The sequence below is a fragment of the Cupressus sempervirens genome, chromosome 10 (assembly GCF_028749045.1).
Source record: "Cupressus sempervirens isolate cs-2001-9-10 chromosome 10, ASM2874904v1, whole genome shotgun sequence".
Lineage (NCBI taxonomy): Eukaryota > Viridiplantae > Streptophyta > Pinopsida > Cupressales > Cupressaceae > Cupressus > Cupressus sempervirens.
Genome location: NC_143127.1, coordinates 591,810,244 through 591,827,317, shown reverse-complemented (window position 1 = coordinate 591,827,317; position 17,074 = coordinate 591,810,244). Strand labels below are relative to the sequence as shown.

At 36.4% G+C, this 17,074-nt stretch overlaps 1 protein-coding gene across 4 annotated transcripts; it reads right to left on the bottom strand.

The window, feature by feature from the left end:
* Nucleotides 1-3,611: 3,611 nt before the first annotated feature.
* LOC149535254 (protein IQ-DOMAIN 3-like) lies at nucleotides 3,612-9,489 on the bottom strand. Of its 4 annotated transcripts, none has more exons than XM_089803178.1 (6): nucleotides 9,418-9,489; nucleotides 6,521-6,623; nucleotides 6,120-6,440; nucleotides 5,604-5,831; nucleotides 4,826-4,948; nucleotides 3,612-4,722 (listed from the first exon to the last, which is right to left on the bottom strand). In XM_089803178.1, exons 2-6 carry the CDS (start codon nucleotides 6,593-6,595, stop codon nucleotides 3,952-3,954), a joined length of 1,518 nt encoding a protein of 505 aa, XP_089659304.1. In that variant the 5' UTR covers nucleotides 6,596-6,623; nucleotides 9,418-9,489; the 3' UTR covers nucleotides 3,612-3,951. The 4 variants fall into 4 exon arrangements, with proteins under 4 accessions (XP_089659304.1, XP_089659306.1, XP_089659303.1 ...); XM_089803180.1 differs by having other exon boundaries at nucleotides 6,120-6,437; nucleotides 9,418-9,459; XM_089803177.1 differs by lacking the exon at nucleotides 9,418-9,489 and adding an exon at nucleotides 8,819-9,051.
* Between the last annotated feature and the right edge of the window lie 7,585 nt (nucleotides 9,490-17,074).

Genomic DNA, 17,074 nt, shown 5'->3' with positions numbered 1-17,074 from the left:
TCTATCAAATGAACTTTGGTACATGGGGTTTAATTATTTCTATTGCTCACTTAGTGGACACATTACGAAATTGGTTCATAAAGTCCATAATTAAGTCTAATCTGAACATTGTTTTTCTATTATGTTCATATGATTTTAATAGCCTTGACCTTACACCCAATAAACTAAATACATAATAATTGTTTGGAACTAATTTAGCCACTATCTATGTTTATTAGATGAGATTAGGTGTTGGGTTAAGTACCTCGGCTTTAAAATAATTCACTAGATAATATGATTTGGTTAATAATAACTTGTACCCATCCAATCTTGTCTAGCACAAATGAATGTTCCCACTCCTATCTGATTAACCTAAATCATCTAAGATATCAATCGATCTTGAATATGAAAAGTCTGGACTCTAGATGAAGTGGATCTAACCCGATCAAATTCAAAATGAGCCAATTAAACCGAAATAATTAATTAAATGTGACTATTTCAATTAGGGTCAACCAAGCAGCATGCATCCAATTTCATTCACCACATAACCATCATCATACATTGTGACCACTTCTCTATACATGTAAAATCCTTTTTTTTGTTATATCAATCACTTCCATGAATATGTTGCTGACTTGATCGAACTGCTATTTGTCTGGTCATGATGTCCCAAAGTAATTGGATTTGTACTCATCGTTCAAAGAGGCAACAGTAACACCTTTATTGATAATGTTATACTTCTAGGAGGCAGCTAATTACAGATGTTCTCTAAAAGCTAAACCCAAACATTAACCCCAAAAAAGGACAATAAGCCCACTTTTGTTACCAATTTGAGCAACTATAGACAATTGACATGTTCCATCAATCAAGGTTTATGTCTCGATTCCAAATGCAAAGGATACTTCGATGGCTCGAGTAGCCTCACAAGATTAGACAAACGAATCATATGGGCTGAACAATTTATTTTTTGTTCAATTAAATAAGTTTTTTTTATTTTATTTTTTTAAGATAATTTGTATTCTTAAAAGAGATGTTACAAGTACAACTCTAAGAAATAAAATATATACATTTATTTTTAGTACATTTAGATGTCTCCTCCAAAGAGTAAGAAATAGTCCTATATTACTACAAATCATCTGTAGATCCAAAACAGACTTATCACTATTAAATATGACCAAAAAAATCATTTTCCTTTCCACCCCTTGGGATTATCTCAATGATAATTTTAGTGTGACATGGAGGAGAATTAAAGAGACAAATGGATGAGCATACAAGAATGATAATTTGAATGTGAAATGGAGGAACATACAAGAGTTTGGACCTACTTCAACCATAGGCTCACAAGATTAGACAAGAATCATGTGGCCCAAACTTGTTCTATAAAATAACCTGCAAAGGGATAACCCATCTTCTTGATGACTCTTGGGCCTATCTCAGTGCTGATTTCATACTGTGAAATGGGGTAACTGTGACAGCGGGGAACATAGAAAAATTTGGATCTACTTCAACAACCATCCATAACCAACAAGAAAATCGACAGAGTATGCATGGACTTCATCACATAATTTTAATGTTGTCGACATACTTGCTATTCATAATTATATTACTGCAATATCTGCTCTGATAGTTTAATCGAAGCAGAATGTCAGGCAGCAGATGTCAGTGTATTCTTCTTATAGAAAATACCCAGATCACGTTAAGGCAGCTTTCATATGACGTAACTTTCAGATTCTCATCTTCTAAGAAAAAGTTTACGACTTGACAAATTTAGTATTATTTTCAGTTGATTCCTTACAAGCCTGTCACCTGCCCCTTCATGAACAAGGCGTGGATTCCAAAAGTTGTTAAAAAGGTGACTTGCTTGAATCTAGAGAACGATGTGATGCAAAAATTTATTCCTTTGTGCACGCCAATTGATTTCTGGGTGAGTGTGGAAGGCAGGATGATTTGGACTATTTGGAATTCTTGTCGTTTCAGAGGGCCCTTGTGTACATTGGTCATTGTCGTTCAGAGGGCCCTTGTGTACATGTTATGACAAATCATTGCCAATAGTTCTACTGTATATAACAATCTCGATCATACCGATTACTGCTTACCCATGATTGACAGTCTGACCTAATAAAACCAACCCAGTACCTAATTTCCTGCTGTCGCTTTTAAACTGTACACTTGTGGTCTTCACTCTTCGAACATATGAAATCTTAATTTCGACTAGTTATGAACCATGCGAGCATCAAGATGATCAGTTACGCAATCATCAAGATGAACACCAACTATGGGTATCGACTACGCCTCTTCAAGAAGCATAATTCGAAATCTTAAAATGGACTCATCCACGCAAACCTCATGAACAGTAGTTATGAACATCGACTTTGCCTCTTCAAGAAGCCTCTTTTGAAATATTGAAATGGACTCATCCATGCAAACATCAAGATGAACAGCAGTTACTAACATCGACTATGCCTCAAATCTTGAAAGGGACCCATCCATGCAAACATCAAGATGAACATTGATTATGCACATCAACTATGCCTCTTCCAGAAACATGCTTTGACATCTTAAATTAATCCATCTTTATGTCCAATGCCCATACTATGATGGTCAAAGCAGGAGATATTCTTGGTTCGAGCCCTTCATTTTAGAATGAGGTGATTGTAGTTACAAAAATCTCAGACAAATTTTGGTAGAATAGAGATTCTTCAAACAGAGCTTGTTGATAATCTAAAAATACATTTGGTAATGGGTATACGAGTTGACTCAATTACAGAATTAAAAACAAACATGCACAAACCTCTCAGCAGAATTGGTTGAAAAAATAAGATAACCTAGTTAACTAGCTATAATCCATCTTTGTTTCTTTTCAATTTACAAATCAGCAGCAATACAAACTAACTTTTTCTTGCTTAACACTTGTAAAACTGTCTATTCCCTTGAAGCTGACACATTACAGCCTGTGAATGGCATGCCATGCAAACCCGGGACTAAAACTTACTGCTAGATAAAACACTTGGAACACTAGAAAAATGTATCACAAAGTCGAACTTCTAACATTTCATAGGAAAATGTGCATCTTCTGCAATTCATTGAACATAGTGAATCTTTCAAAAATCTATCTATATACTTTGTCTACCATATATTTTCTTCATAACATATAAATGGATAAACGTAAATGTGTATCTGAAAGATTCTAGCTTTTGAATTCGTGGTATTTTCTTTAGGAAGGAATAAGGGCACTTTTTCATCCACGATAGCACCTCCTTGGGGTCACAATAGAAAAGAAAAACTTCTATTAAAAAAGAGAGACAGCACTTCAAACACTTAGAAAAGTTAAAATGCTACCACCAAAGTAAAGAATATGCTTGAAGCACCTTGTTAAAGAATAATCAGATTAAAAACAGCGACGGACAGTTCCAGAATTAAAGATTAAACCATTATAAGTTTAAAAATACTAATAACTTAATGGGTACCTTTCTTACCAATAAAGAAAGAAAAAGTAGTAAGCTAATTGCATCAGAATTTATGAAAATATCAATGCCATCTCTCAAAATGTAAAAGGTAAACCCAATTAGTACCCAGTCTCATCTAAGTCATATGAATCTCTCAGAATACATGAATAACAATAACACTCCAAATAAACCAAGCTTTGTTATGGTATTTTACACAAGAAACCCACACAACTGTTTTGTAACTTGAGAATACATACCAAACTCCAACAATCTCAGTAAATAATATAGGCAAATCAAGCTATTCTGTAACTTGATCTGAGACATTTTAATTAGACAATCACACTTTTTCTCCAACAGTCAATACCTCTAGTTTCACCACAATATAACTTGAAAAATGACTCTTCAGGACTTGAGGTCCCATGTTGTGGCCGCTACAGCCTACAACTAAAGGCTGGGTATTTCCTGAGCTTTATAGCAGCACCAGGGAACCTCCACAAAAGAACAAATGAAATGATCTCCCACATCCTCATCTCACCAGCTTTCTTCCATCCCCATTCGCATAGGAGCGATCTGAGTCCATGCTAAGATCTTTCATTGAACTAATGGACCTGTCTGATTTCAAAGGCCCCCTTGAACTAGGATTTAGATGTGAGAATGCGTGACTTTTGCCAGGCTTCATTTGGCCCACTTCAGTCTCTGTTAATGGAAAAGAAAGCCTTTTCTTTGCAGATGCAATAGAATCCTTGTCAGCAGATCCAGGCCTCTGCTTTGGTGTGCTGTTTGATCTTGCCTTTGCTTTGGCAGACTCTGTAGGAGCCATATAGTTTGGTACAGCAGGAGAGCTGGCAAGGCTTTCATCATCTCTAATAGAAGAACCCCCTAAACTATAACGCGAATGATATCTAGGCTTCTCAGACCTCAAGCTAGTGATGCTCCTCAGATCATCCTCTGCTGTCTGACTACTGCGAGGACTGGAGTTCCTTAATCTGTTTGGCAAAGGTTTTGAAGTAGGAGTAAATGGAGACTGGGATCCAGCAGGCTTAGAAGGTTTCTGCACTGCCCTTAAAGTTGTACGGCTAGGTGTTTCAGCATTAACTAATCCTGTTCCTGTTATTGCACCTTGTCTTCCAGCATCACCTATGCTTTGGTCGAGGCTCTTCAATGAACCTTCAGGGGCTTCCTTCTCCCATGGACGGGCTGCCATCCAACGCTCTAGCCAGCTCCAACCCCAACTTGGCTTGTTTGGATCAATTTCCATCAACATTGGATGAGCGGATCTTGTTGTATTTTTCAATGACTGGAGAGGCAATAAGAAACACCAGATGATAATGGGAGTTAATGCTTGCTCTCTCTTGGTAAATTGAGTGTAAAAGAAATAAGACAAATAATAGCAGTCACACCTGATGAGAAAATGCATATGCCAGTGCCCTCTCTCGCTTCAAAGCTGCCTCTTGCTTGCTCTGTAAACTAGCCTCAATTTCCTCCTTGGATTGTAAGCTGTCATCCCAATCCTTTGCTTCCATCTAAACACACAATTAAACATTGATCAATAAAACGTTTAGTTATAGTCAAAGGAACATATTTTGTACAAATTACCCTCTATAATTGATAATAGCTTTATTCAATCAAGCAATCAATGAAACAGCTGATTCTCAAAACAAGGAAATTGAACATAATAATCCTTCAAGTTGCTATTCACATCCAGTTGACATTATCTAAAATGTTTATGCTGGCGTGGAATACATCAAGCGAAAATTTCTGCATCTCTAGCATATCCTCTACAATAATTTACATCTCATGTGATGTGGTGCTCAATATTTAAGCAATTAGACAAGAATAGAGGGAGCTGAAATTCATGTTTACATTGCAACTATTTTGGAAAATAGGGATTGGTCTACCCTTTTCGAAGTAGGCTAAAGTAAAGTGGCCAAAAATGGTGTAACACTTCTGTTTCAAAGGCAATGTAGCTTCCTTGGTATCCCAAATATAAGCTTTCTGATGTCACAAAACAGGGTTGGTAAAATGGACTAGAGTGCATATATAGAATATTTTTTGAATTTATCTATGACCATGCTTACCAAGCAAGCTTAAGGATGATGTAACAATGAATTGAGGCTGGAAAATGAAAGACTAACAGTAGGTAATGATTCTCAATAAGATATATCATAAGCAACTCACACTTGCTCTCATTTCCTCAAGTTCCTTTGCATGTTTCTGCATTAGCTGACGCTGAAGAGCTCGATTCTCCTCAGACATTCGAACCCTTCTTGCACGGACCTGTGATTGGACTCTCACAAGAGCTTGCATGCATCGTAGTGTATTTGTTGCTTGTCGTCTGACAGTCTGCCCACGCACCAATGCTTGCAATCTGACTAGACCCTTTAATGCGCGTAAGGCTCTCCGGGCCTGAATTCGGACTCCAAAATGTGCACTCAATCAGTAATTACAAGAAAATGAAAAACAATGCAATTAATTACCGTTAGGATAAAATAATACAGAATGAAGATGCTGTGAAAAAGAAGAGGTAGTTAATACCAACATGCAATAACTAATAATGCCTAAAAGAATTTTATGTGCCCTTGTTTGTTACAGCTGATTGAAGAAATAGCCTGCTGATTTGAGGAACAACTAAGGAAGAAGAATGCATGAATTATAATAAAACTATCCAAACTAGTATTTCTCGTGTACACACACCAAATATGCCCTAAAAGCAGTTTGAATTTTGATTGCTGCACATTCTTCTTTGGATTTTCCTGCATAACGTGAGCGGGCTACGTCTGTGAGCCGAACAATTTCAGCTGCAGCCTGAGCAGCTGCTACAGCAGCCTCTGCAGCAGCAGCTGTTGCAACTGCTACAGCTAATGCATGTTTGTTTTGCTCTTCTCCTGCCTCAGCCAATGTTTTATCGAAAGAGGGTGTTGTTTCCTTTTCCTCTGTTGGTGGAGCTGCAATGGCAGGAGTGTCCTTGTGTTTATGCTTTCCGAAACCCCATCTGCGCTTCTCCTTCGGAGGCTTCTGAGAACAGAGTATGTAAAGTGTCAATAAAATTACCCAGTCAAGACATTCAGAACAAATGAGCTTATAAAAGACCTTACTGAATCTGATTTATCTTTTGAACTTGAAGAGAATGCTTTCTTCAATCCACTAAACCAATTTCCCTTCTTCCCCATTCCCGTTGCATTACTCTCCTTAGAGAACCTGTATGGCATAAACAATCAAGAGATTTATATTAGGAAAATTATATAAAGTGGCTTGTATGACTATCACGTTATTTGTGGACTCTATAATGGCAAAAACTCAATCCATTTATAAGTTATAATATTATCGGTGGAAAACTTCGACTACCTATGGCTATTTGCACAAAGAATTATAACTTATGAAGAAACAGAATGCCATCCGTTTATACAAAATGGAAGGGTTAAAAAGATGCATATAAGACACGTTAACTCTAAAGGCATTCTACCCATAAGGAACTTGTTAGTTATTTAACAGTTATTATTTTATTCACCAAATTCTTTATTCTTTTCAGACAGAAAACAGCAATAAGTCAACAGTGCACAATGTGCGCGGTTATATCCTTGTCAGCACAGGTAATGAAGGCATGCCAAAGACACAGCTTATGTGGCTCTAAATCAAAGAGATTTAAATCAGAAAAAAATACTTTAACTGAAGCTTGTATAGCGTATTTTTTTTGTGACTCAAATCGGTAAAGAACTCAAACCATTTAAAACAATATGAAGATGGTCAATGCAAAGAGCAACGGAGATGAAGTCTTCAACCTTTAAAAATTCGTTATTTGCAAAAACGAATGATACATTAAGGAAAGGATTTGAAGAAACATAGTGCCATCCATTTTTACCCAAATCAAACATTTGAAGGGTTATGCAGATGCATATAAGACACACGAGTTCTGAAGATTTTTTAAGAGCAATCTACTCATAAGGTGAATTTGATCTACGGTTGTTAATCATCCCACCAAATCGTTGTTCTTTTCAAACAAAGAGCAGCAGTAAGTCAACACTGCAAAATGCGGGGTTCTATCCTTGCCAGCACAGCTAGTGAAGTCATGTCCACTACAATACAGCTTGTACTGCTCGGAATCTTAAGCTGTTCTCAAAAATAAAATCTTCTGCGTATATGCCTAAAACGTGTTAAGCTAGAACAAGAGTTTTGAAGCGAGTATGGATATCAATTTTTCGACTATGAATCGCATCTATGAAGAATCCATACAGGACAAAGCGGCTGAACCTTTAAATCCAGCGGTAGAACAGAGAAAACCAAATATGAAAAACCATCTACTCCCTTATTTGCAACTCTGTTAACAGAGTACAATGGCGGAAAAGCTGGACAACCACAACCACCAAAGTCCACTGATCAAAAAGTACGGGTAGGAACAAAGAAATCGGTTTTCTGGACAGTACCGATCTCACTATGTCAGGAAAATGGATCAATTGAAGAACTGGGAGCGCTTCTTCTCTGCTTGAAGAAACAAGCGTTAAATGCCAATTTCCTTTATTTATTACACAACAATCGTCATTCATCGTATTCTCGCTTCTCAGAAAGGGAACCTGGTAGTCTACCAAACGCTATCTGTAACAGCAATAGAATTTTTAGAGTCGTTTCGGCAAACTTAAAATATTTCCGACTCGTGTCCTACACGCAGTGTTCCCCATAACCCGCCTTGAACTTTCTCTTGTAAAATTGATAACTTTGAATGCTCACATAAAAGGTGAAGGAAACGTAATACGAAATCAAATTAGGAGAAACACAAAACCTCCAAATGATTGAAACCACAAGAAAAAACTTGAAAAAATCAGAGAAACGGAATTGTTTCTGACTTTGAAGCACTGGTGACATTGGCAAATCCCTCAATAAAGAGAAACAAAATAAGACTAGTCAAAACTAGCTTTCGGCCCAAATGATCATTCACGAATCTCATAAATATTTCCACTTTACCCCAGATAAGCAAAACCGATGTTATACATCAGATCCCATATTTTCAAGGAAGAAAACTAAGATTCCGCCAGGTTTCAATGCTTCCATCCAGATTCAAACGCCATTTTAGCCCTGCATAAGCCAGAATCTCTTCTAGGCCTCAAATCTAGCGACAAATTCAAATCTAGCTACATGCCCCCAATTTATCCACTCACCCAAATCTAGCAACCCACAAAAATCTAGCTAGAACCAAAATCCACCTGCAGACCCCAATCCAGCTATAATTAACACAACAATGGCGAAATCTAAGCAATATATAATCATACCCAAATCGTAAAAAGAGAACAAAATCAGAACCAAACAAGAAAACAAAGCTTACAAAACAAGATTATAACGAAAGACCAATAAAAAAACCAAATATCATGAGAAACCTTCCTACCAGAGGATCAGATTCATACCTCTGTTATTCCTGTCTTGAACACACCCAGAAATTGAATACGTCGTGCACCTTACACCAGCAAAGGGGAGGAGGAGAAGTAAATGGATTGATCACAAAAACACCCAAAAACAAATTGATAGCCTCCCTTCACTTCCAGTTCCCCCTCCCCTTATGCTTCTCTTCCCAATCCTCAGTGCCTTCCAATATCCCGATCTTTTCCTTCACAGCAGCTTTTTTTCTTCTCCCACCTATCCTTTGGAGCGCCTTGCCTTACAATCTATATTATGGCCGTTTACAAGTGGGCCTTGGGAAAGTTGGCAGACTGACGTTGACCTTTACAGTTGCTCATATGTTTTTGTTAAACTAATCGAAGTTTAGCACATTTCTCCCAGTCAAAAGTTCAGACAAAACTTGTTCAAATCCGGACCAAATGACTCACATTGGTGACCAAACACCCAGAAATCCACCTATTCTAACGGTTCCCTCTGTTTTCGGGTAGCTTACAAGACAACCCATTTCACCAAAATCTTCATTAATGGTATTAATTTAATAAACAAGACAACCCATCTCACCAAAATCCATATTAACGGTGCTAATTTGTTATTAATCAACACTGACCTTGCATTTTTCAGAGTAGTCTCCTCCTTTGTGTGTAATTGTGTTGACAGCTATCTATGCCACCTAAAATCTTGTATTATTCCCATGAGGATGAGGGAGAAACATACATTATATCCCATTAACTTCACACACTTGTGGCATACTCTCCTAAAGTGCATCTATTACGTTGAGAGTTCAACCCGCTTAAAGCACTCACACAAAAGCTTTCTTTTTAGTTTTTATGGTGGGTTCCACTGGTTTTTCAATGCATCCATCCTATTTTAATGTGGGGTCTTCTCCAATTTGTAGATGGAAAAACATTAAAAAGTTGGAAAAATCTCTCTTTTGGCCTCTCTTATAATATTATAATGTCTGTCTAATAATGGCTACCACTATTCTATGGTCTCTTGTTTGTCACTTACTTCAAAACAAATAATCTTATTTCAATTATAAAAACCTAAAAATAAGGATGTTAGAGCTACAATTATTCAATAATATATTCTATTGCTTGAGTGACTTGTCAATCCTAACGTTTTTGTTTTTTTTTGGGACACCCTAGGCATTCCATTGAAATGGAGATTCCCTTGTTCCTTTATACAACGTTTATAACTTTTGAGGAATTATTCATTTCCAACCTTGGGATTAGATGGTATTTTGGTCTTTCCAAATTAGGCGGTTTCTTTCCCTATAGTGTGCTTTAGTCTAAGCAATAGATGTATGAACAAATAGATAAATGGTTCTCTCCCTTGTGATCTTGACAAGCCAATAAATATATCTTCCAAAAGTAAACATAAGGATGGATGATATTTTTCCTTGTCTCATCTTTGAATACTCCTAAGCTAATGATGAAATTAGCTTTTCCTTCATCTTTGAGACATGTAGTTTCCTAAGCTATTGTTGCTTGTTATAGTTGATGTTTTTGAATTAAAAGAAGCCAAAATTAGGGGTTGGCCCTTAAACAGTCAAACTAGCGAACTACCAACATATTACCAACAACCAAAAGTACCCCCTACCACTTAAAATATAAAAACATAGTTCGGAAACTTTTATAAAAAAAGTATCAGCATGCATGACATACATATTGCCTGTAATAAAATTGAAAAAATTACAGAAATATAAACACAAAGGCATAAAAGCCTTAAACCCAACTAAGTTTAACAACTAGCAAAAAAACACCTTGAAAAACCAGAAGGAGAGAGCCCTTAAGGCTTCTTAGCCTCCTTCCTTCCCAAGAGGATCTTAACCCAATCTTCCACAAGGAAGTCAAATAGCAACTTGGAGTCCTCCTTTGGCAAGTATCCTCCTGATCTTTAAGCAAGTGAAGCGTGGTAACAGCTGCATGTGTCACCTTGACAGTGAACTTTGTCTGAAGGCACATTCTTTCTTCCAATACATGAATTCTTTCCCACACATCAGTGCTAGTTGTCTTCTTGATCTCCACGTTGACCTCTTGCTTGTCACTAAGAAAGTCATCTACTTGCACCATAGAAACATCCTGCACAATCAGGGAGTTAGCAATATCCTTGGAGGAAACCCTAACAAGGGAGGAAATCGTTATAAGGGAGGGCACTCTATCCACAGTTTCAGGGAACTAGTCCTAGGTTAAGTCCACACACCCCACCCCAATGGTGGTCGAGATGTGTGTCATCTCCTTCTTCTCCTTAATCCCTTCTCTCGAGCCAGACCATGAGGAATCCAAAACCTCCTTCCTCCTCCTCCTTTTTCCCCTCCCAAAATTTGATGCCTTCTCTTTCATCCTCTATTTAGGACGGCCCATATCCTTTGAATCTAACTCCTCCTCTTGCAAGGCCCCAGCTCTCAGTTTCCTTTTAGCAATGGATTTTGCAATCCTCCCCGACCTCCTTCTACCCCCTCTCTCCTCATCCTCTAACTCATCTGATTCCTTCCCTTTCCCTTATCTAGCCTCCCTTTTTATTCCTAAGGGGGTAGGCTTCCACTCAAAAGGGGAACCGCTAGGCAATGGCTGAGGGGCAGGGGCTCTAGGACCCATGATTCTAAGGGGGACCAAATGGGGTCAGGGGTTGGGATGGGTAGGAATATCTATTTCAAGAATCCTAAGGTGGACTAGAGCAAGGTGAAAATGATACAACTGAAACATCAACCCTTGATGTAAAATGATAAACTTAACACCCTTCTTCATTTTTTCCTTTACATCAATAACCGTATCCACTAAATCATGCAACAGAAAGAACGGAATTGAAATAAAGTCACGGTGGCAAAAATGGTTTAGAAGGGGAAAGTAGTAGTAATAACAGACACCATACCTCCCTTCCAAAGTTAGGTACTTCATCAACATCAAACATGCCTCATTCCATGGCTCAGGGAGCTTCTCCTGCATAAATCCACCTCTATGTCAAACAGGTTCCTCCCCATCCAAGAAAAAGCATTGCAAACTTGCTTCATTGACCACCCTTGTCACCTTTTGCCATTTACAAACTCGTTGTGTTACCTCACATGTATCTAAGCCTCCCCTTGATAATCAAAGATGTAAGTAACAACTTTTGGAATGCCATCCTGGAGAGGATGGAGAAGAAGTTGATTGGGTGGAAAGGTAAAACTTTGAGTAGTGTGGGTAAGCTCCAACTTCTGATTTCTCCCTTTTAGGGTTTACCTATGTATTTTCTATCAATGTTCAAAATTACTCTATGTATGGCAAAAAGATTGGAGAAAATACAATGTAACTTCTTTTGGTCGGGAGGAAGTGAGAATAATAGGTTAAGTCTGGTAAATTGGGATATAGTTTGTAAACCTAAGAGTGGATGTCATGCCCTAAATTTAACAAGGCAACACACAACCAACAATTTTTTTTTGAAAGGTGAACTAAAGAAAATATGCATGGACCTATACTTTTGTTATGAATGTTCTATCGAACTAAGGGGAGAGTTTCAGGTATAACAACTTATGTTTCTCGAGGATATTGGAATGTTCTTTATTCAATCATTGAGTGAAGATAATTAATTAAATTTGATATGAACGAATTTGTTTTCATTTGAAAATTCTGGACCTCAAGTTTCCACGAGATGCCAATTTGTTCCTATCATTAATTGAGAACCTAGGTTATGTCATAATAGTTAGGTGATGTTATCATATCGGAATTCACACCCTATCCTTGAATTGAGGCATTATGTACGTAAATGTGAACCACAAAATTTTCTTCAATGTTGTTGTAATGTTTTCATAGTTTACAAAATGAATATGTTTAATAATTGTCCTAGATATGTATAACCTTAACTCGTTACATTCTATACCCCAATTCTATTCTAGTAAATTTATGATATAAGAATGACTCCTTAATGAAAATAAATTTACTTTTAATCCTTTATCATCTCCAACTATATTGATGGCTTACGAACTAGGTGCTATTGACTAGATTGATGACCAATTCTTTATTTCCTTGAACTACTACAATGTATTACCATCTTCTACCCTTTTACAATAATTAATATTTTAATATTCTAACACTAAACTTACATGTTTTTCTAACACTTCGTTGCTTACTAACCAGGGATCTCCACTAGTCTCTTTTATATTATTCAATGTACAAATCTTGTTTTTAATCAACTTCTTCCTACTTAATTTTAGAGGGATTATAATTATGTGTTCTAACCCAAGTTGATTCTATTACTACTAGCTATGAATTACATAGTCCCAAAGTAACTCATAACTGTATGTGAATTCTAATTACATCTATTCATTGCATCTTAACAATTTTCTTACAACATTATAATCCTAACTTTACTAAATACACTTCCATTTTTTTCAAGACCTTAAAACAAAATAATAAAATAAAACATCTTAATTATCAATTCAACATTAATAAAATACATTTTCTATACATCTGTTACTATGATTTTTATATCAACATATAATTTTATTTTTTAAAACCATAACTACCTACTAGCTTTTCACCATTCTTTCTAATGCCCCTAGGAACACATGATTCTAACTCCTCACTAACTATCCCATGTAATCAACATTTCTTACTAACATATAATTTTTAAATAGTACTCCAACTACAAAATTATTACTATCTTCCTATATATTTATCCTACCTAAACTACTAACCATCTTATACTTAATTTAAATAACCTAAGTGCCAACTTAATTATCCATACAAATCACCTTCACATTATTCATAATATAATTTATTATTACAAAAAAAATGTTGCTCCTAAACTCTAACCTATTCCTAACTTTCTAGCCTCTCCATCCACTAACTACCATCATGTCATTTTAATAAAAATCCCATTTAATTATAACACATTCCTTCCACTACACATAACATGAATAAACATAAAACAAATAAAATAAAATAATTTACTTAAAGGTCTTTACTACTACCTACTACCTCACCCATTTCCCTACACTTACCTACTCCACCTAATGTTTCCCCACCCCCTAGGTGTCTACTCCCTAGGTGGGCACACTCTCCTTGATACATAGTGAAGGAGGCGTCTTGCATATACTTTGGTTTTATTTCTTTGCTGACCTTGTCAATGCCAAAGTTGGGCATGCTTCCCTATGTGGGTCTAAGGTGGGTTATAACTTATGTCAGACCCATGATCAACTCAAGCCACCATTTTTTTAAAGCACCCAATGTGATCGTAAAGGTGAGGTCTCTTAAGTAATCCCTCCTTTTTGTTTGATTAAAATTTAAGATTATTTATTTATTATTACTATTTTTCTTTTTTTATGTGCTATGATTAGATCTTGTACATTCCCCTTAAGATCACATGAATCTTCTTGGGGAAAGATTTAGGAGTCACACTATTATTAATTAATATGATAACCCCCTTAACTTATTGGCTCCTATTAGGAGAATCAAGGCATATTCCTTTATTATTTTATTGGTCTTTAACAGGGATGGATTTAGTTGTCCATCCCATACAAATTCCAAAGACTAAAATGTGTAGCTACAAGAAGGTAAAATTTGGTGTCAAGAGTTTATTCTTCATATTTCTTTTAGGAGACCACAATCATGAAGTGACAATGATTTGACTCAACTTATCTACCAATTTTTAATTTGCAAGTTGATATTACTATAGCATTTATTTCATCTAAGGATCTATTAGAACCTAGAATCAAAATGAACTAATATTCAAGCATATAAAATAAGCTATCAAAATATAATGATTTTCTTCCATTATATTGAATGCATAACATATAATGTTTACAATGCAATAATCGATATTAAATCAATTATATCAAAAGAAATCTTTCACACAACAACTATGACATATTTCAACCAAATGATTTACAATTAACATAAGAAGAAGGATCTCATTACATAACTCCTTCAGAATACATCAAATCACATATTGTGAAACACATAATGAATATTTCCTTGCAAAGGCTACTTTGTTCAATTTTCTCAACTTCACAATTTCAACACTATGCAATCATATGAAATTTTCATTTTTACATCACATTGAAACAAAATGGAAACTTAACATCACAACACATTTTGTGATAACATGGGAAGATTGATCTCTCTCCACACTTGATTTTTTTCAGCATTGTCAAGGGTGAAACCCTAATATCTTCAAGGAATCCATCTTCACAAAACCTACAACTACACACAAACTAGGAACCATGGAGGCTCACCTCCCATCCTAGGCTTCTTTGAAGCCACCCACCAAGTAGGGGAAACAAGTCCAAATGAGATTCACACACATCACTTGTCAATAAATGAAAACATATCACATAATAGAAACAATTCCTCCCATGGCTTGCACATTGATTCACCATTGGAACCTTGAATATAGGGTGAAGGTGTGCTTTCAAAAAGGAGACTTGCCATATCATACCATATCTGTAATAACAATTTTTTTTCCTGCCCTTTTGGGGCTTTTCACAAATCAACAAAATTACATGTCCTTTTGGCGCTACCACAAACATCTCCAAATATATTACCAACAACTATAGCTTCCTTGAAGCCCATACTCCATTAACTTTCTTTCTACACCACCTTCCCTTATCACCCTCAAAGAAAGATATGAATGAATATGGCATACAATGGAGCCCATACTCAAAAGTTCTCAACTATATTTCAAGCCCAACTAAGCCCTTCACCCTGGACTTCTCTTCCCTTCCAAAAGGGTGAGTGAAGCCCTCTCACCCATAACAACACTTGACATTCAAATCAAAACAAGGAGATTCAAGAAAGGAAATAAAGAAATTTCATGAAACACAATGCACAATCATACCACCACAACACAATACCGAGATTCACAATAGCAATACAAGATCCCATGACAACACTTCATGCTTGCAAATTCATTATGCAATGCTAAAAGAAAAATGATCATAGTTTGAACACCAACATTGGTCCAAGCTAAAGGCAATGATAGTTTTTGTAGAACTCCCTCAGTCTTCCTCCAAAACCCTAACTATCTCTAAACTTAGAGAGTGGGTGAACACCCCACTAATTTGTCCAAGACTCTCTAATAAGGCCTTCCCACTATCTATTTTAACATAGACACTAAGCCACTCCCTCTTACAAACTTGTCTCCCTCTAAATTTTCTATATTTGACTTAGTGGGAACATGGAAGAGAACACATGTGACAACTCAAATTTCGAATTGGTGGAAGAATGCATGGGTAAAGGGGGCCCCTAGGCTACCTAGGCCTTAGTATAGTCAAAATTAGGTCCCTAACATATTATACTATAATATGGGTAGCTTATTTTCACATAAAAGACACTTTGGGACCACCTAATGACCCCTCAAAACCCTAGCCAAGTCCAATTTCGAATTTCCTTTGATTGTGACCCATCCTACCCCTTGTCCAAGTGGGTTTACTTATTCATTAGCAAGGTTGATGCAAAAGTATCTTGCATGGGAAGATTTTATTTTATTTTAAAAAAAAATTGGAGGAGAGAGAAAGTGATGAAAATTAGAGGAAAAATAATAAAAAAGGGAAAAAGAGGAATAAAAAAAAGGAATTTCTATTTTTGAGGTGCATAGGTGGCATAAATAGAAAAACGAATAAAAATGGTTGTCATTCCATTTATTGAGGTGTATAGGTGAAATTCTAGAAGTGTGTGGACATTTTATTAAATCATGTATTTAATATTTGTTGGGCCACATGGTGGTGCTTAGTTGAATTTGGGTGGGAATTTAATATTTGTTGTAAGGTAGTTGTATTTACCTTTTATCCCACATTGGTTGTGTTTGTAATGTCTTGGATGGTAAATGCTTATTTAAGCAAGGCATATGAGCATTTCTAATCAAGCTTGAAGGTGTGATCTCTTCTTAGTAGAAACTTGGAGAGGAGGAAGCTAAAGGGTGAGTTTTCCTAAGTCTATGGACAAAGCACCAAATGTGAGGTAGTTTACAATAGGATTGTGGTGGAGTTGTGAGTGCGTGGATAGAGTGCTAAATGTGAGGCAATTTACACTTCTAGATCTTGGATAAAGTTGGAGAAGAGCTAGTGGCTATGGTTTAGAAAAAAGGAGGTTGCTTGGTGGGCTTGCAAGCACAAGTTTAGATTTTCCTTGGAGTTTTCTACCAGAGTGTGGATCTGGGCTAGCTAATGTTTGGTTTGGATCTTGAGGGATCTTGCAGTGTGGTTATTTTCTAACGGCTAGGACATCTCTTTTGGGGATTATCCTACCTTGCACTACATTAGATGGTATCAAAGCACAGTTGTTCCTAAG

Bases quoted from the DNA above. Each gene is read 5' to 3' on its own strand.
- LOC149535254 (XM_089803178.1), bottom strand. From the start codon at position 6,595: ATGGGGAAGAAGGGAAATTGGTTTAGTGGATTGAAGAAAGCATTCTCT. The intron at 4,949-5,603 runs GTGAGTTGCTTA...TTGTGTGTTTAG, and splicing joins TTGAGGAAATGAGAGCAAGT to ATGGAAGCAAAGGATTGGGA. The intron at 4,723-4,825 runs GTGTGACTGCTA...TTGCCTCTCCAG, and splicing joins CATATGCATTTTCTCATCAG to TCATTGAAAAATACAACAAG.